Here is a 23959-nt window from a genome sequence, read left to right on the forward strand (position 1 = left end):
TTGGAAGCAATTGCTTGTTCACCTCACGACTAGATTGAGTTCGTCCGTGGGGGTGGATCGAGAAAAAGATGTCAGAAGGTCAGCGTGAAAATGTTGTGATCTCTTCTGTTGCAATTGTCCCGGCGATGATGCAATTTGAGGACCCGAGCTCCACGGCAGCTCGAGAGACATCGCGCCCACATCCAACAGCTCAAAAGCCCCTTCGCTAGACATCTTAAACTTCTCTGGCCTGTTTCTGTACCTCAGATTGAGAATGGGACTCGAAACTTCGCTGATCCAGTTGTTCTCACTTTGGGGTCAGCATCAAAGCGAGGAACATGCCCAGGCCTGGCCGTGTTGGTCGTCTCAGCAGAAAATATCACACTATCTTTTTCCACGACGGCAGGATCAGCAAGCTGGATGCCAGGATGAGCTCAGTATGCCCGTTATATCCGCTGCTGCCAGTGTTGACAAGGAAGGAGCGAGCCGGCACCGGCCACCGTGCCCTCTTTCTAAAACGGGAAATTCTGGTCGAGGCTCGCCCCAAAGCAATCTTGGAGGCACAATGATCACTTCTCATCGATAAGCAGAAGCTCCAATCCTCTACCGGCAAACCTACACTTGTCCAACATTAGTCCCCGCAATGTTGCAATGGAGGGCCGAAGTCCGTTGCATCGTCTGTGGTCTTGTTATAGATCGAGAGGGCAGCCGGAGAGACCCTTGGCTTCGGTCATACAGAATGGGTGAGCTCTCTCTCTCTCTCTTTTTCTCTCTCAATTGCCATCCAAGCGACGTCTATTGGAAAAGCCATTTACTAAAATGTCAAAGTTTACCGCACTAGAGCTGGGGTCTACATCTCGGATGTCGGAGTTCGACGAAGTGTAGGCGATGAAGCAGTCTTCAGAGTCCCTCTACTAGATCCCAAGAGCCTTGACGGACGCGACGGAACCTGGATCAAAATCCCGATATTTCAAGAGACTGACGGTCGATTTGGATTTGTCCTTCATAGTGCATGTTGGTGCCTTCTTGAACGGAGAGCCCACCCGTGGCCTATACCACTATGCAGGTTGTTTGAGATTTTCGGCTCGGCTCCAAGGGACCAGGCCAATAAGCAGTTGTGCTGCTACACTTGGGATCACATGTACCTGGGCTTGATCAGCTTTTCTACCTCACACTGGGCAGATGCAGGCACACGCTGGCCATGGCAAGAAAGGCGTTTTCGAGATGAACGACCGTTGGTGGCGTTGATGCCAGAGTGCATCCGAAGCCCATTTGCATCAACGGTCTATGATCTGCTGAGGACCACTTCGCCACAGCCTAGGGCGTTCGACTTCCCGGCAGTGACCCAACACCGATGGCTTAGCAGTGATTGTTTCTCCAGATTGCCTCTGGAAGTGGTGGAGGAAATATCGTCGTATCTACCGATAACCACAGTGCTCGAACTTCGATCCATATCAAGAGCCTTCACTCAGCTATTCTACAGCCAGGTGTTTTGGGCTTCCAGGTTCAGAGCTCATCTTGAGCGGGGCTTCCTTTTTGAAGCTTTCGAAGAACATTTACCTCGTGACTGGCTCTGGGTCTACCGAAGAACAACGAATATTTCTGAAACATACCCTGGATTGAAAAACAGACAAAGAATCTGGCGTTTGGTGGAATTACTCTTGGAGAAACTTGTCTTCTCTTCCGCAGACTCATCTACTCATATGGCCATTACACGAAGACTATCGAATTGGCAGAGGGCGGAAGTTTATGGAGACCTCATTGTTGGAAGCGACTTGAGAAAGAGAGGATCGGGTCTGTTAGTCGTCCCACAAGAGACGCAGGTACCGTCTGACGTCCACAGGCTCGGGGTTACCATTACCAAGGAAGGGGAAACCACGTACGTTACCGGGATTCAGTTCGTGCATGGCAGGAACGATAAAGCTATTCGTTTAGGTTATATTACTGCTCCTCAGAGAACAACCTACGTCGAGATCGATTCGCTGAACGGGTTCGTCGCCTCCATTGGATCGCGCGGAATTCACGCACTCCAGATTGTTCATGGAATGGGGGGTTCTTTATCACCATGGCTTGGATGTCCAGACAGCGGCGCGAAAACGAGACGCCTTGTCTTCACTGAACGACTTGTTGCTTTGTCGGCAGGATTTGATGTAAGATGTTGCACCATAATTAGCGCTCGAATGTTGACTTCTCTCCTAGGGCTACAAGTTGGTCTACATCTCTGCTTGGGGTCGAAGCCTGGGAGTTTCCAGAAAACAGAAACAGCGAGACATGATATTGAACAATCTTCTGTGGTTTCCGGAAATCCCTGATTCCAATGCAGAGCTAAATGAATGTTCTATCTTCGGCGACATAGACTCGAGTGTCGAAGGATTTCGGCCTGTGATATGCAGCCTATTTGGAGGCCCTGATGGTCTCGATCTTCAGTATCTGATACGCGTGTCCGTCATTATTAGCTACGGTCGTTTGGTGAATATCGGATTTAACTACAAGCTGGATGAGACGCGTTGTCCGCAACGAATGCTTTCCCAATACCAGTCGGGACTTGACTACGTTTCAATCAACATCGACGGCCCCGGAGGAGAATTTATCGAGAAAGTTGAGGTTGAGACAGTTGAATGTGGCCCCGGAAACGTCAGTGGGCTTAGGGTAGGTCGATGACTCATATCATTTCTGTCAGTCAACACGCTAACATGCATAGATAACGACAAACTGGAAGAAGACCTATGTTCTCTCGTGCAGCTTCTGTGGATGTGAAACGTACACAGTTCTCAAGATGACACCGGGAACCATACCCACGGGGCTCTACGCGGCCCAGGTAAGTAATACATGAACGCGTGCATGCTCAGAGAGAAGAGAACTGATCAAGACCAAATCTCAGGAAACCAGGGGCTTCAAAAACATGGGCATCATCTCGCATAAGGTGGTGCCTTGGGGTCCGGATGTTGAGGGTCTGGTTCATGGGCCGTCAGCCTGACAAGCTCTTGAGCAGTATTTAAGCGACGGTTCGTTCTTTAAATATTGAAAACAACTAGTCTAATTTCCCTCTAGTCAGTGATTTGCTTTGTCTGTATGTGGGATGTCAGCAGAGTAGTACAAGAAGCTGAGGCAAGGGACATCTCAGCAAACTGCGGTTCGGGAATGGAACAGTGTAAAGAGTAGACGGCACGGTTGGCTCTAGCGGTCTCCCGTACCTAGTCCTGTACCAAGCACCAGCTCCGCTTCCGAACACCCAAGTGCGACTGGACTTTCTGATCCTGGGCTCTGGAGAATTATTGTTGCTGGCGGATTTGCTTTTCCTGCCTCCTTATCATTGACTGACTGACTGCTCGGTTGGTGATCACTACTCAGTTGCCTCCTGATTATTGATCTCCACGAGCGTCTGGTCCAGTCGCCAGCCCTCCAACACTCCACAAGTAACACTGTCGCTTCCCCTCAATCCACGCTCGCTCACTCCCTTGTCTCCTCTCTCCTGAAGCCACCGCTTCTTCCCACGAACCTTCTTCCCCTCCCCCTTTACACCTCCTCCAACTCCTTCCTTCCCCTTCATCTCCCAACTCGCCTTCTGTCCGATCCTGGCAGTCTGGAAGGCGCTCTTTCAAGATGGATCCCAACAACAATCGCCCCCACCTGAACTTCGGCTACAATGAACGTGCGTTCAATCCCGCCGCAGCAAACAATCGCGCGTATCCCACCACGCCCTCCGCGTTCCCTCAGCCGATCTATCAGAACCAGAGCCCTCAGGACTATATGGAAGCTCAGAATGGTGGATATGGTCAGGGATATTTCATGCCAAACCAATATGCTCAACAGGTCGCCTACGCCCAGCCCCATTACGGCCAGCCCAACCTGCAGTCCCCTCAGCCCGCCTATCAGACTCGAATGCAATACGGCGTCAACCCCAACGATGGAACCAATGGCCTGATACAGCAGTTCTCTAATCAAGACCTCAACGCTAACCGAGCGGGATTCTTCAACCGCGCCGCCTCGCCTGGCCAGAGGCCCCGTACTGCTGGTAACACGGCCCCCGGACAACAGCAGCAGCCTAGTCACTTGGCCCCTCCCGTTCCTCGCAGCCCTCGAACACCTGCCGAAAACGAGGAGCTCCAGCGCTACCCCGAGCGGTTTTCAGAGAACATTCACAAGCGTGGAAAAGCTGCAAAGGAGTTGGTCAATGTATTCTTCCATGAGAACATTGAGCGTGCGCGTGATCGCAACATGCGGTGAGTAATTACAATAAAATGGCTTAATTATTGAATCGGCTTTGCTAATTCGGGCATTTGAACAGTTCGGCCGAGCTCGACAAGATGATCCGTGAGCCTAGTGTTGCGCAGGACGCGAAGGTGAAGGAGGCGGAAACGGTTGGAAAAAGAGAGTCTACATTCCTCCGATTCCTTCGAACCCGAGAAACACCTGCCAACTTCCAGACAATCAAGATCATCGGAAAGGGTGCCTTTGGTGAGGTGAAGCTCGTGCAGAGGAAGACAGACGGCAAGATCTATGCGCTTAAGTCGCTCATCAAGACAGAGATGTTCAAGAAGGATCAACTTGCTCACGTTCGTGCTGAACGTGATATCTTGGCTGATTCAAAGGACAACCCATGGCTCGTCAAGCTTCATGCTTCATTCCAGGATACCGCCTATCTGTACCTCCTCATGGAGTTCTTACCTGGTGGTGACTTGATGACGATGCTGATCAAGTATGAGATCTTTTCTGAAGATATCACCCGCTTCTACATGGCGGAAATTGTGATGGCTATCGAGGCGGTTCACAAGCTGGGCTTCCTTCATCGGTGAGGATTTCAACACTGAAATTTACTAGCGCGAAAATTAACACTATATTATAGTGATATCAAACCTGATAACATTCTTCTCGATCGCGGTGGTCACGTCAAGCTGACTGACTTCGGTCTTTCTACCGGAGGCAAGAAAACTCACGACAACTCATACTATCAGAACCTATTGAAGAACTCCACATCGAAGGATAAGAACCGCAACTCCGGATACTTCAACGATGCGATCAACTTGACGGTGTCAAACCGTGGACAAATCAACACCTGGAGAAAGTCCCGCAGAGCGATGGCCTACTCAACAGTTGGAACGCCTGACTATATCGCACCCGAGATCTTCAACGGCCAAGGTTACACTTACCTTTGCGATTGGTGGTCTGTCGGCGCTATCATGTTCGAATGTCTCGTGGGCTGGCCTCCATTCTGCGCCGAGGACACAACCGATACCTACCGCAAGATCGTGAACTGGAGAGATTGCCTATATTTCCCAGAGGAGCTAACCTTGTCCCATGAATCCGAGGGATTGATTAGAAGGTATGGATGTCAGCCCCGTTCGGAAATAGCATATCTAACAGTATAACAGCTTCCTGTGTGATGCCGAACATCGTATCGGTAACGAAGGCGGCCAATACGGAGGCGCTACTCAGATCAAGAACCACCCTTTCTTCCGCGGAGTAGTCTGGGAACAGCTACGTAAGATCCGCGCTCCATTCGAGCCAAGACTGAGCTCAAATATCGATGTTTCATACTTCCCGATCGATGAAATTCCTCAGGAGGACACAAGTGCCATCCACCGTGCTCAAGCACGCGCCATGCCGGACGAGCAAGAAGCCGAGATGAGCCTGCCTTTCATCGGTTACACATACAAAGCATTCAACGCCTTCCAGGCCAGTTGAACATAGAACCAATGTCCGAATTTTTGAACGAATCAATGATGGGTATCTTTGGAAAGTTTTGAAAGCGGGCGGGCTTGCGTGATGGCTCTCCAATGGTTCACATGGGTTCTTGCGTCGGTCAAATTAGACCATGTCGATTGGTTTTTCTATCAAGCATATAGCGCATACATCATGTTACTGGGCACATGAGCATCTTCTTTTCATGTTCTTCATTTCGCTCTCCTTGGATGTTCTGCATTGAGTCGCAAGTCGATACTTGCTATGTGCTCTCGTACCTGTCACCTGAACTGCTTCTACGTGCTTCTGCTGGCGGCCGCAAACGTCTCCAGACTACCCTTACAGCACATATCCTGAATGGATATTTTACCCGTTAGGAAAGATGGTATGAGCATATATGGACATATGAATCAACGGACTAGAAGACAAGTTCATCCCAGCAGTAGAAGTAGAACCTTTAGTATATGATATTGCATCGCAATGGAGTAATCCCAGATGTTTTCATTAAGACTCTAGAACGCCCACCGAGCACCCAAGTCGAGAAACGAATGCGAAACAACTCCCAGCCCATATTCAAACAACAGCAACAAGGTAACCTCAAGCAGCCCCCATAGGCGCCAGCCCAGGCACCCCACTAAACCGCTCCTCGCGCTCCGTCTTAAACATAATCTGCACCCAAAACTCCTTACTATCCTCATCAAACCACGTCCAATACCTCCCCTCCCGTCTATCAATCTCCCTTGCCTGCAACTTAAACCCACAAGTCTGATACGGCTCCGCCGCAACAACCAAATACTGAAAGCTCTTGTCTGGCGGCTCCTCAACCTTCTGCTCGAACGCACTCATAAACCTCACGCGCGGCTTCACACCAGGCGTAATCTCCTGATACTGCAACTGGAATAACAACCCCAACTGCCGCGTCAGCGGATCCCGAATCTTCGTAATCTTGTACCCCGGCCGCCCAATCTTAATCGTCTGCTTCTTGACCTGCACGCCCATGGCGCCGGGGAGATTATTCGGGTCGGCATTTTTCCCCTCCCGCTGTTCGCGCGCCGCGCGCCGCGCGAGATTCGTCTGGTGTTTTCGGCCCTGTGTGTGTGCGAGGTACGAGCCGTCGTTTTGGTGGACTGTTAGGCACAGCCGGCATTCGAAGCTGCCGACGTGGTTCTTGAAGAAGTATGGGTCTTTGTCCAAGTCGATGGTTTCGAGGGCAAGTTTGCGCAGTCTTTCACGTCTGTCGGCGTTTGTGGCGGATTGGGAGGCCACGCCGCCGCCGCCGAATTTGGAGCCGGCGCGGTTCTGGGTGGTGTTAGTACCTAGGTTCTTGAGTAAAATGTATTAAGTATAACGCACCTGGTAATCCATCTTGGATGCGAAGAGTTCTCGTCGGGGAAGTTATGTTGGAGCGGAGGCCGGTGATATGAAGCTCAGCGGAAATTCGAATTGGAGATTACATAAGCGGATGATCTGCGCTGCGATTGGAGGGACTGCGTGAGCATCAATGTTCAGAGCTCTATATAAATTTGATGATAGTATGACTCATATGGCAAAATGAATGAAACTCCAAGCAACCCACAATCCCACCCGCTGGTAAACCAACGGCGCTCCTATGACGGCAACCTATGCACCATCCGCTATGTGGGCAAAGTCGAGGGCACCACCGGGGAATGGCTTGGAGTCGAATGGGATGATCCCACGCGGGGGAAGCACTCAGGGCAGCATCAGGGGGTGAGGTATTTTACATGTACTGTACTCCCTAACTTCACCGCTTGGTGTCTTTAAGACGTTAAGGTTGCTAATACATCCCAGGCTCAAGAACGCACCCCACGGCAGGCTCATTCGTGCGGCCTTCCCGCCCAGCAGATAAACCGCGTAGCTTCCTAGAGGCGCTTCGAGAGAAGTACGCGAATGACCAGGCTCGTGCAGATGCGGGGAAGGGTAAGGAGAAGCCGATTAAGTTCAAGAGCAAGATTGCTGAGGAGGTTGGCTTCGACAAGATTCGGAGGCAGCTTGCTGAGCTTGAGGAGTTGAAGATTGTGCTTTTGGATGGGTTGCGTGTTACGGGTGTACTTCCGCATTTGAACTCGCATTCGCAAGAGCTGGAGTCTAGTACTGGTCGTGAGGAGATCGAGAAAGCGCGCGCCGAGATTGAGCGGACTTGCCCCAAGATCGTGGAGCTTGATCTTAGTGTGAATGTGTTGACGAGATGGAGGGATGTTGCTGATATTTGTGAGCCGCTGAAGCGGTTGAGGCTTTTGAGGTTGAGGTGCGTAACCATGTTTGGCTCTGTGTGAGCACATAGAGGAGAGAGGTGCTGACTGGTGTGTGTAGTGGGAACCGGTTCGGGAATGTCGAGGAGGGTTTACACTTGGATGGTGTGGAGGAGCTTCATCTGGATGACACGCTACTACCCTGGGAGCAGGTGTGTTTCAGCCTCTATGAACTGATAGTGCCTGGCTGACTTGCGTAGGTATCAGAGGCGGCCGCTCAGTTCCCATCACTGACCTGGCTTTCTGCTTCAGCGAACCAGATCGCTACGGCCCCAACTCCAATATCCAATAACCTGACCACATTGGTTCTCGAGAACAACGACATTGCCTCGTTGTCTTCTATCAAGACATTAAAATTGCTCCGAAATCTCAAACACCTATCATTACGCGGCAACTGCATCGATACGATATTTGCGCCTGGCTCTGAAGGCGAATATTTCCAGTTTTCACCAAGTCTCCAATCAGTCGATCTATCTCGAAACAAGATTGATTCATGGCTATTCATCAACAGTCTTCCTAAAGTCTTCCCAGGATTGCAAAACCTCCGAGTGTCTGGCAATGCTCTCTTCAACCAACCGGTGGCACCGTCATCCGTCACCGACATGCCCGAGAAGCCCATGACAGTGGAAGAAGCATACATGTTAACCTTATCGCGGCTATCCAATCTCCAAGTGCTCAACTACAGTACGATCTCTGCGAAGGACCGCAGCAATGGAGAGCTCTACTACCTATCGCTAATAGGAAAGGAGCTATCAGCGTCCCCGGAGACTGCAGAGTCAGATATTCTCAAATCACACCCTCGATACAACGAACTCTGCAAGATTTACGGTGAACCGCTCATCACTCGAGCTTCGAAGACAGCCGAGGCAGATACCTTGATTAACCCACGCTCTGTTGCTGCGCGATTAGTGCGCATGGTCTTCCGTCTAAGCCAGAACCAAAGAGACTTCGAATCAAATGAAGCCGACGCAGTGAGAGTAAAGGAGATACCTCGTTCCTACGATACATACCAAGTTAAAGCAATAGTCTCCCGTCTCTTCAACCTCACCCCATTCGAGTTTCGCCTGATCTGGGAAACCGACGAACTTGACCCGGTCAGCAAGGAGAATATGGACATTGAAGATGAATGGGATAGCGAGGACGAAAGTGATCAACATGCCACTGGCGGAAATATGCAGGGTACTGTTGACGCTGCCAAGTTCGTCAAGCGGGAGGTTGAACTCGTTGACACGACTAAAGATATCGGGTTCTGGTTTCAGCCGGACCTTGGAGAGGCTAGGGTGAGGGTTGAAGTTACATCTCGCTGATGGTATGGGAGCTTCATATAAGCAAATAGTGAATGACTTATGAGTTATGACTACAAAGTATCAAAAAAAAAAAAAAAAAAAAAAATGGAGGTTCGCAAAGCATTCAGGGATATCGGAGTCTGACGCAGATATATATTTTGGCGCCCATCCCTCCGACTACATGTATATCTGAAATCAAAGCAACAGAACATCTGAGTCTTATAGTTAAGCGCCACTGTCCTCTTATATTAAATTTATTCTTTAGACAAAACAAATACGCACAGCAATGAAAGAGCAGCAGCTTTGCATAAAGTCGGCCACAATACAAGTGACCTTTAAAGCGGCGAGCATCCGGAACCGAATTAGGAACTCAGATCTAATAGCCGCGGAGTCCAGAGCTCTCCAGACTCCCTGCACATCGCAAATAACACCCAACTACTCATTCGTTGTCGCAAAACCACAGCAATCCGTTCTCTAGTCAAGCATAAATTGATATTACAGAAGATAAAAAGAGCAAACTCTCCACCGATGGCAGAGTACTGGAAATCAGCCGTGAGTGCAACAAACCTCCGTTCCAGCCTCTCATCCGACCAACTCAGAAGCACATCTCTAACACATCTCACGCCGCAGCCGAAATTCTGGTGCAAGCAATGCAAGATCTACATCCGCGACACAGCCTTCGAAAAGACACAGCACGAAGCGACAGCAAAACACCAAAGCAATCTCAAGCGCTTCCTCCGCGAAATCCACCGCGACAACGAGCGATCACAGCGAGATTCGCAGCGCGCAAAGGACGAGGTCGAGCGGTTAAAGTCGTCTGTTACGGGTGGCGGCGGCAATACTCAGAGTCAGAGTCAGTCATGGAAGAAGAATACACCGGCAGCGGCAGCGGCGCCTGCGCCTATGCGACCGGCCTCGGTAGAAGAGCGGAAGAGACAGATGGCGCAGCTTGCGGAGATGGGCGTTGCTATTCCGGAGGCGTACAGGGGGGATATGGCGCTTGCGGGGGACTGGGAAACGGTTTCTGAGACGGTGGTAAGGCCGGAGGGGGAAGAGGGGGAGGAGAAACAGGGTACGCTTGGGGTGCGGAAGCGGAAAGCCGGGGCGGATATAGATGAGGAAGAGGAGGAGGCGAAGAAGGAGGCGGAGAGGTTTGTTAGCCAGGGTTGGGGGTCGAGGACGCGGCGGTATCCTGGTGCGAAGGATGAGCCGGACGAGGACTTGGATGCGTTGCTGGCGTCTACGAAGGAGGTGAAGAAGAAGGATTCTGGGACGGCAGAAGGAAAAGATACGACTGACGGGAAGGAGGACAAGACGGAAGAAGTCAAGGAGGAGGGCCCCGGTATTGAGGCGCCAGCTCAGGAGGAAGAACCTTCAGGCGTGGTATTCAAGAAGCGCAAGCCAAAGGCCATGAGGAAATAAATAGCCAATGACCATGCTAGATGGGCTGATGTCGCCGACCTAGTGTCTAGACCATTACCATTCGTAGATACGAGTGAACGATGACATGAATACAAGGAAAAGTAATCCGTAGAATAAATGCCATTTTTGCAGGCAAGTAAGTGTATAGAGGTTGTTGATTGTTGCCACCGAAGTCAGTCTGGGTCTGCGGAGGTTGATCGTTCTTGTCCCGAAATTCGAACAACCCAAGCTCCAAATCTTTGAATCTTCACCTTCCCTCCTCTTCAGTCCGTCGGGTTCGCGCAACATCCCTCGTCGCAACAACAACTGTCCGCCTCCCTTCCCGCCCGATACGGAGCCTGTTTGGTGTTGAGTACAGATTTCGGGCGGCATAGTTATTCTCGGCTCGCTTCTTTTCGCTTATCTGACCAGTACGTGGTGAGTAAAAGAGCCTCGAACGGCCTCCCCGACCCTTCCCCGACTTCGACATACAGTCCCTTCTCTCCACGCCTTGTCCTTTCTCCAGCCGTTCCAGCTCGTCGTTCATATGTCGTCTATATCTGGACTGCAAAAAGTCATTTTCTCCGTCAAATTCCCGATCATGCCGCAGTTGAGCCGGAAAAGTTTTTGAGCAGGGAATGTTCCATACTACGGCGTCAAGGAAGTTTCTGCGGTCGCGTCCAAAGCTAATACACTTGAAACGTACTGAAACTCGAGTTCACGGTGGGACTGGGTTTTCCTCGTATATCGGAAATTGGATATTCGACATTCGGGCGGTTTATGGTTGATGCGCCTACGACCATGCGCAGCTTGACTTGAGGATCTCGAGAATTCTCCGCCTGGACAAGGATGGCAGCTGGAGCGGCTGGAATTTACTTTACGCATTTTTCATGCTACTTTTCTACGATTGCTTCCGGTTGACATGCTTGGTACTGGAATCATGCCACTAACTGCTTCATTGAAGGTTAGGAACTGGACGGCTTCAACATAACGGCGTAAAACCTTGTCTACGTATACCCTCAGCTTGGACGTTTTCCTCCCACTGGTTGCGCGTGGGCCGTGAGTCCGAGTCGGAGACGCCGCTTTTGCCTGGTGACATATTGAACAGCATTGGCGGTTGATGGCCGATACACCACAGCAGGCTCAGCCCTCGGGCGAGCCGTCGCAACCGGCTGCTGAGCCGGGCGATAACATTCCTACAGGTCCTTCAGATTCGCATGCAACCGAGCTATCGCATCATGATATCGACGTTTCGCTTCCTCCGATTGACAAAACTCTACCGGCCCATGACGAATCACTCCCAGCTATGGATGCGGCGTTGCCCCCAATGGACTCGACCATACCGGCCCTACCACCAATTGATACCTCATTACCGCCGTTAGACACCACGCTACCCGCAATGGATGAACTGCATGGTTCCGACGCGAACTTCTTTGCTAGGTTCAACGGGGACGACACCGGCGACAGTGTAGCGGAGAACGGGACAACTGAACATGATCACCAGTCTACGGAGCAGCAGGGGTCTTCGTCTACTTCCATGCCACAGAACCAGACGCCTTCAAACGGCGTACATCCGCAACCCGGTCAACAACATCAACAGTATGACCAGCAGCAACCCCCGCAACATCATTATTCGCCTCATCAAAATGCGCCGACACAACCGCAACCACAAATGCAGCAGCAGCAACCACATCAGCAGTCGCAACAGCCTCCCGATATGTATAATAACAACCAAAGTGCTTCCCCTCCTGTTAACAATCCTTCGATGCAAGGGCAGCCTTCGCACATACCCCAAGCGCCCATTGGGTCGCCCATGCCTCCCATGGCCGTCAGCCAGTACATGGCGGCGTACCCCTCGCAAATGGGGATGAACTCAGGCCAGATGCATTATCAGCTGCAGGGCGATGCGAACAAGATGCTATCGAGCAGGCACAAGAAAGAGGTCAAGCGGCGGACGAAAACCGGGTGCCTAACATGTCGCAAGCGACGGATAAAGGTACGTAAACATTGTCTATTGTTTGCGAGAGTAGTAAAACGCAGGGACGGAGAGATGGGCGCCAGGTGAATGCGCGGGGGGCTGGGGGGAGTTGCGTTGTGTTTCGCTTGCGGCCAAAAATCTTCGGCTCGCGTCCAGCCCACCACCAGAAACCCCGCCATGGATGCTCGCTTGTTGACGCTCCCCCGACCGCGACTTTTGCTGCCCACCGCCCACTTATCTTTTCTTTCATGTTTTATTGATTGGGGATTTTTAATATTTCTTCATTGATTGTTTCCTCCGAAATTGAATGCTGACGGCTATACCCCACACAGTGTGACGAAGGACACCCCGTCTGTCGCAACTGCGTCAAGAGCAAGCGTGAATGTTTAGGTTACGACCCCGTCTTCAAGCAACCAACTCCTTCTGCAATCCAGCCAGCTCCTAATCCTCAACCATCGCTGGTCGTCAATCCGCAGGAGCCTTCTCCCGCTCAACAGTCATACCCCGCTGCCCCTCCCGGCTACGTACCTGCATCGTCTCAACCCTTCAATCCCTCGCAATCTCCCTCTACTTCTACCGAGCGCTACGAATACAACTCATCCATTGACCCTTCGCTCAACCAAAACAACTCCCCAGATATGGCTAGCGTGCAGAATGTCGTTGATGGGGGCTTGCAGCCGACTGTGAATCCCGCGACAACCACAACCGGACACTCGGAGCCGACAAGCTTCAGGTGTAAGTTTGACAATCCGGCTGCTGTGTGGAAATATACTGACATACTTCCAGTGAAACAAGTTCAAATTAGCGATCTCCTCGCCCTACGAGGCATCCCACCTCCACCTCCTCACCCTATCACCGCCCTCCCGCCCAATCGCCTCGAGGAAATCCAAGCCGTGTTCCTTGCTACGTACGCCCCCGCCATTGACCGGTTCTTCGAGACGCGATGGTTTTCAGAAAAAGCCTTGCGTCATCTGCTAGCGAATGCTCAATTAATGGCAGAGTATTCTGCGCTGATTGAAGACTTCAACGGAAACTTGAGCGACTCTAACGTCCTTGCGCGACTGGAAAGCTTTGAAGCATCTGTTGTCTGGAGTACAATGACATTATGCCGGCATGTGATGAACGTATCGAACGGAAGCCAGCAAGATTACGATCTCTTAGCCACCTCCAAACGACTCGACGTGATCGAAGCCATGATCACCGGCGACCACCTGGATTCGAATCCCCTTTCACAGTTCCCGACTCGGGCACCGGCTGCCGACCCGCCATCGTTACCCGATCAACTCATGCAGCGACAGCTGGACTTTTGGAGCGCCATTGGCCATTTCCTCACTCTCCATGACAATGAAGCCAGCGCTGCGAAAGAGATTGATGACACGCTCGGCCGTTGCCGCACGCTTCTGGATACGTACGAGAACCGAGATGTCATCTATTCAATAGCTATTGCACGCCACTTGGGCCAACGATGGGCCGACTTCCCACATAGCTTTCCCCAGCCCATCACCACGAACGAGAAGGATGCCGGTGCTAAGCTATACGTCGCGCAAAAGTTCCTCGAACAAGAAGCCGGCGGAAAGGGCACAACACAGGTTATCAAACGCTTATGTGGCATGGTTGTCCGATCCTGGTTTGTTTCACGAGAATAAGGGGATATCGATCTTTCTCCCTTTTCGCTCACGAATCTTCTTACCTGTAATATGACAAAAAACTGGCGTGCTGGCGGGCTGGCTTACTGTGTTACGATCGTTTGACTAGACCGTCCTTCTTTCTCTTACTCCCAGCCTCTTTTTCTGTTGGTGGCGGGGTGCATTTGCCCTGTGGAGTTTGCTTATATATCCCATTCTCGATATCATATTCTCCCATTTATTTTGGCCTCTTATTTTCTATGGGAGATGTTTGTCCATGGTCAAGGAGTTTATGTTTACTTCAATTGTTCAGTTGGGAAATGGCAGCACGATGGCGTTCCGGCTGCGTTCTATATAACGTTCAATTTTACCTATTTTTCTTTTACTCTTGATATGGAGAGACAATGACGCGAAATTCCAATTGGCCAATTCTATATACAATTCTAGATAGCTCGATATGAGAAACACGTCTCAGGCAAGTGAAAACTATACCCAGTCTATAGATCCGCCTGCTCAGGAACAGGACTCTTCAACTTCCCCGTCTCCAGCGCCAACCTCACATTCTCAATCGCCCACTCCTCCATGCCAGTTTGCGTCTACAAGCACAATCATTAGCCCCGGCATATACATATACATATACTCCGTCGGAAAATGCAATTCAAAGTAAAAGACAGGAAAAGACAAGCAAGACACTCACCTCAACAGTCCAAGTCCCCATATGCGGCACAAGGAGAACATTCGGGTTACTCACAAGACCCGGGTGGATCTGCGGCTCGTCCTCGAAGACGTCCAGACCAGCCGAGTACACCTTCCCGCTGTCGAGGGCCGCCACGAGCGCCGCTTCGTCCATTACGGCGCCGCGGGCAGTGTTCACAATTACGACGCCGTCTTTCATGAGGCTGAATTGGGGGGTTGAGATTATGTGGCGGGTGTTTTTCTATCATGACACGACACGCATTAGCACAAAACATTTCTCCAGAATGAAGATGGGATGGGTGAAGGGGAACGCACATTCAACGGCAAATTCAAACTAATCACGTCACACTCTCTCAAAAGCCTCTCAAAGGAAACATACTCCGCACCCCCCGCAAGCTCAGGGCTAAGTTCGCGGCGATTATGATAAACAACCTTCATCCCGAAACTCTCAGCCTTGCGCTTCAGGTTGCGTCCTATCCCGCCCATGCCCAAGATGCCGAGGACTTTGTTCTCTGGGTCGTGGCCTAGGCGGGGCGGCGTGATCCCGCGCCAGTTTCCCTGCCGGAGGGCGTGCATCCCGGCATTGAAGTTCCGCAGTGCGCCGAGGATTAGAAACATGTTTACGTCTGCGGTTGCGTCGTCGACTGCCGTCGGGACATTCGAGACGCGCAATGGTGGGTTGCGGCTGCTGCAGGCGTGTGTGTCGACTTGGTCGTAGCCGGCTCCTGGATTCAATATCAATACACATCTCAGCAAAATGGTGACCTTCAGATTGAACGGATGAATGTATGTGACATACCGCAATGCGCCAAAAATACCAACGACTTCGGAAGAGCATTAACAAGCTCGTCATCGAAGATCCCCGTGATAGAAACGGAGTCGAAAGTGCGGTACGCGACGACGACGCCGTCCAGCTTGCCCGATTTACATTCTGCGATGAAGTCGGCGCGGTTTGTTGCGGTGGGCGTGACGAGCTCAGCGATTGAGCCGAGTGAGTTCCAGGTTGAGTGGGCGCTGTAGATAGAGTGTAGACGGTGTTAGATGAGATTGAGACTGGATTGGATGCCTCGGACTCTCGGTTTGGGAGGAGGGGATCGGTGTTGGTCCGATGGTTGGGTGGGATCTGACGTACTGCACGATGCTCCCCAGGAGGAGGACCTTGGGTTTGGGGGACATTTTGGGGGATTTGGTTTCCTAATGGATGATTGCTAGAATGTTGCACGATAGGGCTGAGTGAGTCACTGCATTGACTGGGGTGTGATCTATAGGGACTGGTTGGTACCTTGCAGAGGAGCTGGAGGGGTAATGCGGGGTCAATTGCGACGCAACGGGATGCAGTTGATAATGGCGAAAAAGAGATATACAAGAGACGAGCAGAAGGCTCGTCTAGCAGAGGATCAGAAGAGAGATCAGAGAGAAAGGAGGAGGAAAAGGACGAAATGGAAGAGAGAAAGAGAGAGAGAGTTGGAGAGCCTCCCCCACGTGCCCCACCTTTATCAACCCTCGCGATATCTTGCTCCGACGGTCGAGGCGTCGGAAAAGTCACATTATCACTAATTCATGTCGGCGAAAGGCGCAGTGAGGACCCCTGACATCGAATAGCGCTCCCGGATTCGCAGATTGAAGCCTGTCGATGCTCGGGATTCCGTCCGACGCTGGTCTATCGGCCGACGTTGGCAACTCGACTTAGGGCTCTCAACATATCGGAAAATCAATAATAAGACAGGGCAAGCTCGTTTTGGGCTTTAGTGACCTCTTGAGTAGATATGTGGATCAGTGATGAGATACGCTATTTTTCCGGTTCGACTAATATACAAAACCCTGCCTGCTGAGACATGGTCACCCCTCAACAAGCACCCTAGTCCAATCGAACTTCCTCCACCGGCTCTGGAATCCGCCAACGCGCCGGTCTCCTCCCCTCGTCCAGCGGCCCTGTTTCTTAATTACCTCAGGCGCAACATCCAACATACCCCCAATGACCTCGCGCGCAAAGAGATCGCCCTTCGGCCAGCGATTAGCGTCGTCGACAACATGGCCTAGACCACCATCAAGCTGGAACCACACGTGGAAATAGGGCATCTCCTTGGCAATGGAGCGGCGGAAGGCGTTCCGACCTAGACCTTGCTTGGACTTGGCCAGGGTATCGATGAGCTTGCGGTGCTGTGTCCATTCTTCGTCGGCAGCAAGGATTGCCTCTTTGAAGAATGCGGGGGACGTTTCGCCTAGGCTATAGGGGAGGGGAACGGCTTCCATGGATGCGTGCCGCTTGCGGTGGGGCTGCGCGGCGTTTTCATAGAAGATCACGTCGCGGCCTTGGTCGTGGTACATGCGGGTGAGGCTTTTCATGAAGTTGCGGATTTCCTCCCATTCATCATCGTCACACTCTAGAAGGTTGGTTCGGTGCTGGATTGGCACAATGGTTGCGCTTCCGGGGCTGATTTCGGGCTCTGTGGGAAGTGATAGGTATACTCGTGTGGCTAGGGATACAATCGGGGCGATTGGCGGCGTATTTGTGTCTTCGTGATGACATAGGGGACAGTTATCGAGGATTCGGTTCATCTTGTGGAGTTCGTTGATCGTGGTGTTCTTGAGGTTGATCTCGGATTGATGCACTCGGCGCGCCAGCTTGGAGGCGTTGTCATCCATATACTCTAAATCATTCTGCAAATTGTCAGCATATCAAATCGCGTCAAAATGGTGATGCCGGTCTTACCTCAAACTTTCCATCCTTCGCGATCCTCTCCGCAAGACGTCGTCCCTCGCCGCCGAACTGGCCGCGGCTCCTGCGCTCCTCTTGAACCATATCTTCGATTGTCATGTCCTCGTTCTCTTCCACTTTCCCTCGTTCCAACCCTCTCTTGTTTTGTACCGCTTTGACCTCGTTTCGCTTCCCGGCAAGCATCCTGTTTTCCATGATTCCGAGTACCGTGACGTCTGGTTCTTTCCGATTAGCCATCCCAGCCGCGGCAGCATTATATTGCTCCTCCAACTCAGCAGCGTCCGGAGCGCCTTTCAGTTTCGCCCTCATCATCTGCGCCTTGAGTTTGTTCAGTGCGGTGAGATCGAGATGTTGTGTCGTTTGTGCGGGCGGTTCTGTCTCCATCGGCTTGCCTTGTCCTTGAGCACCAAACTCCTTCTCAGTATCCCGAACATGCTCTCGTGGGTCACGATGAATGTTTTCTTCCTGCTTTCGCTCCCGGAATAGTTCGCCCGTGGGCTTCTCCTTTCCAACGTAGCCTTCACCATATGTTGCACGGCGATCCAACTCGGCCTCTTCTTCACGAGCGTCATCGAACGAGCGTAGATCGCCAAAGCGCTCGATGGCAACCTCCTCTTCTGACCGCCCGCTCTCTTTAGCTTCTCTATACACGCCTTTGAGCTTGGTCATCCTCCAGCCAGATCCTGGGTCGCCAAATGTATAATCAACTTCATGTTCCGCCGGCTCCTTTTCAATTTCTTCCAACGCCTTTCCATCTTTCAGGTCGCGTAGATGGGTGTTTAGCTCCCTGTTGTGGATTTTGAGCTCAAAGTCGGCTTGTAGCATGCGTGGTTTTGGCTCCTCGCGATGTGCCTTGCCCCGTCGCTGTACGTAATCAATGTCCAAGGAGGACGGCGCTTCCATCCACGCATCTCTCTTTAACTTTGTAGGCTCTTCCTGATTGATCTCTGCTGATGGGGCATAATCGCTCTCCTCTTTCCTGCTCTCACGGTGCCGGCGTTTGTGGTCGCGCTCGTCATCATGCTCGGAATGCCGTGATCGCTTGTGTCGATGACCATCATCATCTCGACGCTCGCTATGCCTGTCTGAGCCTCTCTCTCTGGAACGTGAACGGTGACGATGAGAGCGGTGCCGATGCCGATGCTCCCTGCTGCGGTCACGATCCCGTCGGTGGTCTCTGTCGCGGTCACGATCACGGTCGTGATGTCGGTGACGATGCTTATCTTTGTCACTCTTCTCGCGGCGACTTTCGCGCGCTTGCTCCTCCGCAAGAGATTTCTCGAAATCCTCTAGCGTCATCTTTTGGGGAATATAATGGGTGATGAAAGACAACGCGATGACGTCGGCAGAAATGGTCGAGACCTTTTTGCTCACCGCCTTTGGCAATTTCCCCTCACTTTTTGGCCAGACATTTTTGTCGACGGCATCCCACTTGCAGACAAGACGTTGTTCCATTGGACTGCTGCAAGTCGCGCTCGACGGGCTTTGTATTTGTTTTTGGATTTGCCCGAGAGGTCTGAAACTTCATCATGGCGACATCCACGGGACCCGTGACCGTCGTCTGCGTCGGCATGGCAGGTCTGTCAATTGTATTCCACCGCAAAGACAGCGACGCTGACTGTTCCTCGTGAATCAGGCTCGGGAAAGACGACGTTCATGCAGAGAATCAACTCGCATCTCCATTCGAAGAAGCAGCCGCCCTACGTTCTGAACCTCGACCCCGCGGTCCACTCCGTCCCCTTCGATAGCAACATCGATATCCGCGATGCCATCAACTATAAAGAGGTCATGAAGCAGTATAACCTCGGACCAAACGGGGGTATCCTGACGTCGCTGAACCTGTACGCAACAAAGGTCGACCAGATCATCGCCCTACTTGAGAAGCGCGCCCAACCGAATCCCGAGAACCCCGCCGCAAAGCCGATCAAGCATTTTCTGGTTGACACTCCTGGACAGATCGAAGTTTTTGTCTGGAGCGCGTCTGGTAGCATCTTGCTTGAGACCATGGCCTCGTCTTTCCCTACCGTCATTGCTTACATTATCGATACCCCGCGCACGAGCTCTACCAGCACCTTTATGAGCAACATGCTCTACGCATGCAGTATTCTATACAAAACTAAACTGCCAATGATTCTGGTGTTCAACAAGACGGATGTACAGGATGCGGAGTTTGCCAAGGAGTGGATGACGGACTTTGATGCGTTCCAGCAGGCTCTCCGGGAGGAAGAAGAGTCGGGTCAATTTGGAACTGAAGGTGGAGCTGGTGGCTTTGGTGCTGGAAGCGGGTACATGGGATCTCTTTTGAACAGCATGAGCCTCATGCTAGAGGAGTTCTACCGACACCTTAATGTCGTGGGGGTCAGTGCGATGACAGGTGATGGAATCGACGAGTTCTTCGAGGCAGTCGAGGAAAAGCGCAAAGAATTCGAGAAGGACTACAAGCCGGAGCTTGAGAGGCTGAAGAAAGATCACGAGGAAGCGCAGGCGTCGCAGCGTGAAGTGGAACTCGGGAAGTTGATGAAGGATATGAATATAAACAGACCTCAAAAAGCGAAAGATGAGCCCGAGACTGTCAGTGAAGCCGAGGAAGAAGCTGAAGAGAAAGCTGCAGGCATCGGGAGAGCGTATGACCCGGAGTCAGATAGTGACGATGAGGGTGTTCCTCCAGCGGGCGACGACGCAGGACTCAGCAGTCGGTACCAAAATGCGTTACAAGACTCGAATGCTGGTCCATCGGATAAGGATCTCTCATTTATGCGATACATGCACAAGAGCAACCTCAATCGGTAGCGCTTGGCAATCTATGTCATTTTCTGGTGTTCGGCGTTGGCCTCAATCATACACAATATATTATTATTCTACGAGATAAACTACATATAGTGATTATGCGAAATGAACAAGCACAAGATCAACATTCACTTCAATGATGTCTCTGCCTTACTCGCGTGCCTCCTACATCATCACTGACAAGGCTGAGGTTGCCGCCAGAGTGCGTACATGCCGGTCCAGTCAGTGACATCATCATGATACTCCACGAACAGCCAAGAGCACATATTTAACCTGAAAGCTACCCCAAGCTTCATCTCACAACTGGAACCAATCTAAATCTACACTACAATCGCAATTAGCAACCATGGATGTCTTCTACGCCTACACCTACACCACATCAGCGTGGCTCGGCCTCCAAGCTGCAGCCCTGATCTCCGTCCCCCAAGGAATTTCAACAATGCTGCTCGACGAGCCTCGTCCAGCAACCCGTACGTCCAAACCCTCACCCATCTAATCCCTCCCTCACTAATGTTGTACTCTAGCAACCGAAACCTACCTCGCCCGCTGCTACGGCCTCTCCCTCCTAACAATCGCCTTCCTAACAATAATGCTGACTGGCTCAATCCCATTAACATCGGGGCTCTCCGACCCAATCTCAACCGAAGACCCGGACTCGCCCTCTGATCCAAAGGCGCCCTACGCAGTCCCCACGCTCGTCGTTACGTCCGTGTTCCACGCGGCGTCCGCGTTCTACGGGTATACGCGGTATGTTTCCGATGAGAAGGCCGTCTTCCTCATCTCGATAGTGGGGTATGGTCTTGCGGCTGCGGTGGGCGTGTGGTGTGTCTTGTTTGCGAGTAGCCATGGCCGGATTAGTCGGAGGACGGGCGTGGATAAGCGCACGGCGGGGTTTCCGTTTGGGAATCGGGAGGCGAAGAAGAAGCATGATGGGAAGGGGAACTAAGATGCTAAGAGGTGTAAGAAGCTTATCTTCTGGAGTTGGAGAAGTGCAAATGCAATGCAGGAACGAAGCGGAGGACGGAGCACGCCGGTTAGAGTCGCTTTTATGGAGCAAGGTGAAGAGCTAAGCTTGCGCGATGGGTTCTCTCTGATATGGAGTGGGTCATGATCGGCAAGGAGATAACCAGGGAAATCCTTGTTCAGAACGAAAATGAAAAATATTTCAAGCGCGCGTTTTCCCCTTCGTAGGCTTTGTAGACTTGGAGTCAGCTAGTCAATTGCGCCGAAATGCAGCTCAAGTCCTTCCTCGCAGGGTTGTTGTTCACCCTCGCCTCGCTGCCTTCGGGCACGGGGGCATCTATGGATCTATACCATGACCAGGCTCAACCCAAGATCTCCCCCAAGGTCTTCATCGTGTCAATGGTAAATGAAAACCCTCAAAACCATTGAAAAGACCGAATAACTAACTGAAAATTGACAGTTCACCCCGGAAGAAGAAATCTGGCACAACATCCCCGAGTTCAACCTGCTGGCGCAAAACATCAGCCTCCCCGGCCTCTCCCCTCTCTTCCCGTCAATCCACTGCACAGCAAACTATGAAATCTGCCAGATCGTCACAGGCGAAGGCGAGATCAATGCCGCCGCCACAATCTCATCTCTGCTCTTCTCCAACCGCTTCAACCTAACAAGCACCTACTTCCTCCTCGCCGGCATCGCAGGCATAAACCCCGAGGTCGGCCCAACTGCCTCCGTTACTTTCGCGCGATTCGCGGTCCAGGTCGCGCTGCAGTATGAGTTTGATGCGCGCGAGATCCCCGCGAATATGTCGACTGGTTATCTCCCTCAGGGATCGACGACTACTGCGGCGGGCCAGTATCCCTCCTCTATTTACGGCACCGAGGTGTTTGAAGTGAATGATAGATTGCGAAGCATTGCTGCGGAGTTTGCGAGAAACGCCACGCTGGCAGACTCCGAAGCCGCGAAGAAGTACCGCGCCCTGTACGCTTCCAAGTCAGGCATCTACGATGCCGCGACCACGGAGCCCGCCGTTATCGAATGCGACGTCGCGACTAGCGACGTGTACTACTCCGGCCGGTTGCTCGGCGAGGCCTTCTCCAACACCACAGACGTTCTGACAAACGGCCGCGGCACATACTGCACCTCCGCGCAGGAAGACAACGCTACCCTGGAAGCACTCCTGCGCGCAGCGATCTGGAACCTCGTTGACTTTGAGCGGATCATCATCATGCGCACGGCGTCAGACTTTGAGAGACCCCATTTGAACGAGACCGCGCAGGAGAACCTCTTTACGTCGGATGAGCAGGGCGCGTTTGATCCTGCTGTCGAGAACCTGTACCGTGCTGGTATCAAGGTCGTGCAGGGGATTCTAGGCGGTTGGGAGAAGGAGTTTAAGAGGGGTGTTCAGGCGAGGAACTATGTTGGGGATGTCCTTGGGAGTCTTGGGGGTGAGCCGGACTTTGGAGCGGATGTGAAGAATGTCAAGAGGGCTCTTTCTACCTCGAAGAGGAGGTCGAGGAGGTAGATTGTGGGATGTATTGGGTGTGTGATGGCCAGACTCGTATACAACTCGCTTCTGGGCGTAGAGCCTGGAAACTTTGTATAGTATGTTTGGGAATCAGTTCCAAGGTTCTTCGATAATTGGTGTAATGATAGGTCATAGACTGTCTATGCTGACGGTGATTTACGTATTCTCACCAGCCCTCCGGCGAGAAGGAACGTATGCTTTGCTCCTTCCTCGTGCTATAGCCCGCCCAGTGACTTATAATGCTCAAATTGGGAAGGCCCTCTAGACCTGGGCCCGAATTCTGCTACATCCGCCCCCAGCCTTCTCGAAGGTACAACTAGGAATTGCCGCATTGAGTCAGTGCCTATTATAGCGGATGATGAGGATTCAGAAAAGACGTGAGCCCTCGTGCTTGTTGGATTGTTATGTGCAACTCAATGAACACTACCATACCTGAGGAACTCTGCAAAAGTGCCAGGCGCATGGTCCTTATCTTCATTCTCCTTCTCGTCCCACAATGTCCCCAATGCAGGGTAGGCAAGCGTCTCTACCCCCCGGTAGGCTTTCTGCAAGCTCGACTCTGCAAGAATCGTCATGACCGCTTGAACGCGAGCTGATACTCCTCCGACCCTTTTGGCGCATCCAGCCTGGTGTTGAGTACGTCGAAGAGCTGGTGTCCTTTCCAACCGAGTATGGACTCCGCTCTCCACGATACTTCAAGGGCATCTAGCAACAAGATCTTGCGCGTGTAGTAGTCCAAAAATTGAACATTCATCCATGATCCTTCTGCTGCTGCGGTTTGCAGAATGACCTGTGCTGAATTGGCATTATGTTGCGCAGCTTAATATACCTGACTTTGTCGCCCTTCACTCACACTATCTAGCTGGGAAATCCGCTAGCTTCATGGTGTTTCCTGGAATTGGTGGGCGCTGCGCTACTGAATGCTAGCGACAATGCTAGCCCTTTACTGTACAGTGCTGTTGTCCACTTAAATGTCCGTTTGGCTTTCGGCACCTCTACGAACTACTGCAAATCACATGGAATTCAACCAAAGGGTACGATTTTACGT

At 51.8% G+C, this 23959-nt stretch overlaps 11 protein-coding genes across 11 annotated transcripts; 8 read left to right on the forward strand and 3 right to left on the reverse strand.

The window, feature by feature from the left end:
- Positions 1-12: 12 nt before the first annotated feature.
- On the forward strand, positions 13-3223 carry BDV17DRAFT_254977 (F-box protein). The gene is made up of 3 exons (XM_073756861.1): positions 13-722; positions 808-2129; positions 2179-3223. Exons 1-3 carry the CDS (start codon positions 623-625, stop codon positions 2638-2640), a joined length of 1884 nt encoding a protein of 627 aa, XP_073618970.1. The 5' UTR covers positions 13-622; the 3' UTR covers positions 2641-3223.
- BDV17DRAFT_254979 (serine/threonine protein kinase CBK1) lies at positions 3224-6090 on the forward strand. The gene is made up of 4 exons (XM_073756862.1): positions 3224-4202; positions 4268-4771; positions 4826-5302; positions 5352-6090. Exons 1-4 carry the CDS (start codon positions 3583-3585, stop codon positions 5662-5664), a joined length of 1914 nt encoding a protein of 637 aa, XP_073618971.1. The 5' UTR covers positions 3224-3582; the 3' UTR covers positions 5665-6090.
- Positions 6082-7116, reverse strand: BDV17DRAFT_254982 (spliceosome assembly protein PRP11). Its single transcript, XM_073756863.1, has 2 exons — positions 7015-7116; positions 6082-6960 (listed from the first exon to the last, which is right to left on the reverse strand). Exons 1-2 carry the CDS (start codon positions 7024-7026, stop codon positions 6259-6261), a joined length of 714 nt encoding a protein of 237 aa, XP_073618972.1. The 5' UTR covers positions 7027-7116; the 3' UTR covers positions 6082-6258.
- Positions 7117-7203: 87 nt separating this feature from the next.
- Positions 7204-9280, forward strand: BDV17DRAFT_254984 (putative tubulin-specific chaperone). The gene is made up of 4 exons (XM_073756864.1): positions 7204-7405; positions 7471-7927; positions 7993-8083; positions 8132-9280. The coding sequence occupies exons 1-4, from the start codon at positions 7213-7215 to the stop codon at positions 9236-9238; spliced, it is 1848 nt and encodes a 615-aa protein (XP_073618973.1). The 5' UTR covers positions 7204-7212; the 3' UTR covers positions 9239-9280.
- A 20-nt stretch (positions 9281-9300) lies between these two features.
- Positions 9301-10828, forward strand: BDV17DRAFT_254986 (putative formin binding protein). Its single transcript, XM_073756865.1, has one exon. The coding sequence runs from the start codon at positions 9746-9748 to the stop codon at positions 10637-10639; it is 894 nt and encodes a 297-aa protein (XP_073618974.1). The 5' UTR covers positions 9301-9745; the 3' UTR covers positions 10640-10828.
- Positions 10829-11375: 547 nt separating this feature from the next.
- Positions 11376-14460, forward strand: BDV17DRAFT_215799 (putative C6 finger domain protein). Its single transcript, XM_073755507.1, has 3 exons — positions 11376-12614; positions 12929-13331; positions 13383-14460. Exons 1-3 carry the CDS (start codon positions 11739-11741, stop codon positions 14240-14242), a joined length of 2139 nt encoding a protein of 712 aa, XP_073618975.1. The 5' UTR covers positions 11376-11738; the 3' UTR covers positions 14243-14460.
- Positions 14461-14679: 219 nt separating this feature from the next.
- BDV17DRAFT_215803 (D-mandelate dehydrogenase-like dehydrogenase) lies at positions 14680-16385 on the reverse strand. Its single transcript, XM_073755508.1, has 6 exons — positions 16200-16385; positions 16050-16125; positions 15717-15931; positions 15233-15642; positions 14919-15158; positions 14680-14817 (listed from the first exon to the last, which is right to left on the reverse strand). The coding sequence occupies exons 2-6, from the start codon at positions 16091-16093 to the stop codon at positions 14719-14721; spliced, it is 1008 nt and encodes a 335-aa protein (XP_073618976.1). The 5' UTR covers positions 16094-16125; positions 16200-16385; the 3' UTR covers positions 14680-14718.
- A 229-nt stretch (positions 16386-16614) lies between these two features.
- BDV17DRAFT_254998 (putative cell cycle control protein (Cwf19)) lies at positions 16615-18915 on the reverse strand. The gene is made up of 2 exons (XM_073756866.1): positions 17631-18915; positions 16615-17578 (listed from the first exon to the last, which is right to left on the reverse strand). The coding sequence occupies exons 1-2, from the start codon at positions 18537-18539 to the stop codon at positions 16757-16759; spliced, it is 1731 nt and encodes a 576-aa protein (XP_073618977.1). The 5' UTR covers positions 18540-18915; the 3' UTR covers positions 16615-16756.
- A 143-nt stretch (positions 18916-19058) lies between these two features.
- On the forward strand, positions 19059-20554 carry BDV17DRAFT_254999 (putative ATP binding protein). The gene is made up of 2 exons (XM_073756867.1): positions 19059-19214; positions 19273-20554. The coding sequence occupies exons 1-2, from the start codon at positions 19166-19168 to the stop codon at positions 20424-20426; spliced, it is 1203 nt and encodes a 400-aa protein (XP_073618978.1). The 5' UTR covers positions 19059-19165; the 3' UTR covers positions 20427-20554.
- Positions 20555-20562: 8 nt separating this feature from the next.
- On the forward strand, positions 20563-21597 carry BDV17DRAFT_255000 (uncharacterized protein). Its single transcript, XM_073756868.1, has 2 exons — positions 20563-20893; positions 20948-21597. The coding sequence occupies exons 1-2, from the start codon at positions 20770-20772 to the stop codon at positions 21367-21369; spliced, it is 546 nt and encodes a 181-aa protein (XP_073618979.1). The 5' UTR covers positions 20563-20769; the 3' UTR covers positions 21370-21597.
- Positions 21598-21653: 56 nt separating this feature from the next.
- BDV17DRAFT_288225 (purine-nucleoside phosphorylase) lies at positions 21654-22908 on the forward strand (the record flags this gene model as incomplete). Its single annotated transcript, XM_073761346.1, has 2 exons — positions 21654-21788; positions 21847-22908. 2 exons carry the CDS (start codon positions 21654-21656, stop codon positions 22906-22908), a joined length of 1197 nt encoding a protein of 398 aa, XP_073618980.1.
- Between the last annotated feature and the right edge of the window lie 1051 nt (positions 22909-23959).

Source organism: Aspergillus undulatus (assembly GCF_047715775.1).
Source record: "Aspergillus undulatus strain CBS 261.88 unplaced genomic scaffold BDV17scaffold_7, whole genome shotgun sequence".
In the NCBI taxonomy this organism is placed as follows: Eukaryota; Fungi; Ascomycota; class Eurotiomycetes; order Eurotiales; family Aspergillaceae; genus Aspergillus; species Aspergillus undulatus.

Coding starts and splice junctions, on each gene's coding strand:
- BDV17DRAFT_254977 (XM_073756861.1), top strand. CDS start 623: ATGTTGCAATGGAGGGCCGAAGTCCGTTGCATCGTCTGTGGTCTTGTT. Junction 723..807: donor GCTTCGGTCATACAGAATGG/GTGAGCTCTCTC, acceptor AAAATGTCAAAG/TTTACCGCACTAGAGCTGGG. Junction 2,130..2,178: donor CTTTGTCGGCAGGATTTGAT/GTAAGATGTTGC, acceptor CTTCTCTCCTAG/GGCTACAAGTTGGTCTACAT.
- BDV17DRAFT_254979 (XM_073756862.1), top strand. CDS start 3,583: ATGGATCCCAACAACAATCGCCCCCACCTGAACTTCGGCTACAATGAA. Junction 4,203..4,267: donor GCGCGTGATCGCAACATGCG/GTGAGTAATTAC, acceptor GCATTTGAACAG/TTCGGCCGAGCTCGACAAGA. Junction 5,303..5,351: donor TCCGAGGGATTGATTAGAAG/GTATGGATGTCA, acceptor ACAGTATAACAG/CTTCCTGTGTGATGCCGAAC.
- BDV17DRAFT_254984 (XM_073756864.1), top strand. CDS start 7,213: ATGAATGAAACTCCAAGCAACCCACAATCCCACCCGCTGGTAAACCAA. Junction 7,406..7,470: donor GGGGGTGAGGTATTTTACAT/GTACTGTACTCC, acceptor AATACATCCCAG/GCTCAAGAACGCACCCCACG. Junction 8,084..8,131: donor CGCTACTACCCTGGGAGCAG/GTGTGTTTCAGC, acceptor TGACTTGCGTAG/GTATCAGAGGCGGCCGCTCA.
- BDV17DRAFT_254986 (XM_073756865.1), top strand. CDS start 9,746: ATGGCAGAGTACTGGAAATCAGCCGTGAGTGCAACAAACCTCCGTTCC.
- BDV17DRAFT_215799 (XM_073755507.1), top strand. CDS start 11,739: ATGGCCGATACACCACAGCAGGCTCAGCCCTCGGGCGAGCCGTCGCAA. Junction 12,615..12,928: donor GTCGCAAGCGACGGATAAAG/GTACGTAAACAT, acceptor TACCCCACACAG/TGTGACGAAGGACACCCCGT. Junction 13,332..13,382: donor GGAGCCGACAAGCTTCAGGT/GTAAGTTTGACA, acceptor ACATACTTCCAG/TGAAACAAGTTCAAATTAGC.
- BDV17DRAFT_215803 (XM_073755508.1), bottom strand. CDS start 16,093: ATGTCCCCCAAACCCAAGGTCCTCCTCCTGGGGAGCATCGTGCA. Junction 15,159..15,232: donor GTTTGAATTTGCCGTTGAAT/GTGCGTTCCCCT, acceptor GTGTCATGATAG/AAAAACACCCGCCACATAAT. Junction 14,818..14,918: donor TGGGGACTTGGACTGTTGAG/GTGAGTGTCTTG, acceptor TTGTGCTTGTAG/ACGCAAACTGGCATGGAGGA.
- BDV17DRAFT_254998 (XM_073756866.1), bottom strand. CDS start 18,539: ATGGAAGCGCCGTCCTCCTTGGACATTGATTACGTACAGCGACGGGGC. Junction 17,579..17,630: donor CGAAGGATGGAAAGTTTGAG/GTAAGACCGGCA, acceptor GACAATTTGCAG/AATGATTTAGAGTATATGGA.
- BDV17DRAFT_254999 (XM_073756867.1), top strand. CDS start 19,166: ATGGCGACATCCACGGGACCCGTGACCGTCGTCTGCGTCGGCATGGCA. Junction 19,215..19,272: donor CGTCTGCGTCGGCATGGCAG/GTCTGTCAATTG, acceptor CTCGTGAATCAG/GCTCGGGAAAGACGACGTTC.
- BDV17DRAFT_255000 (XM_073756868.1), top strand. CDS start 20,770: ATGGATGTCTTCTACGCCTACACCTACACCACATCAGCGTGGCTCGGC. Junction 20,894..20,947: donor CGAGCCTCGTCCAGCAACCC/GTACGTCCAAAC, acceptor GTTGTACTCTAG/CAACCGAAACCTACCTCGCC.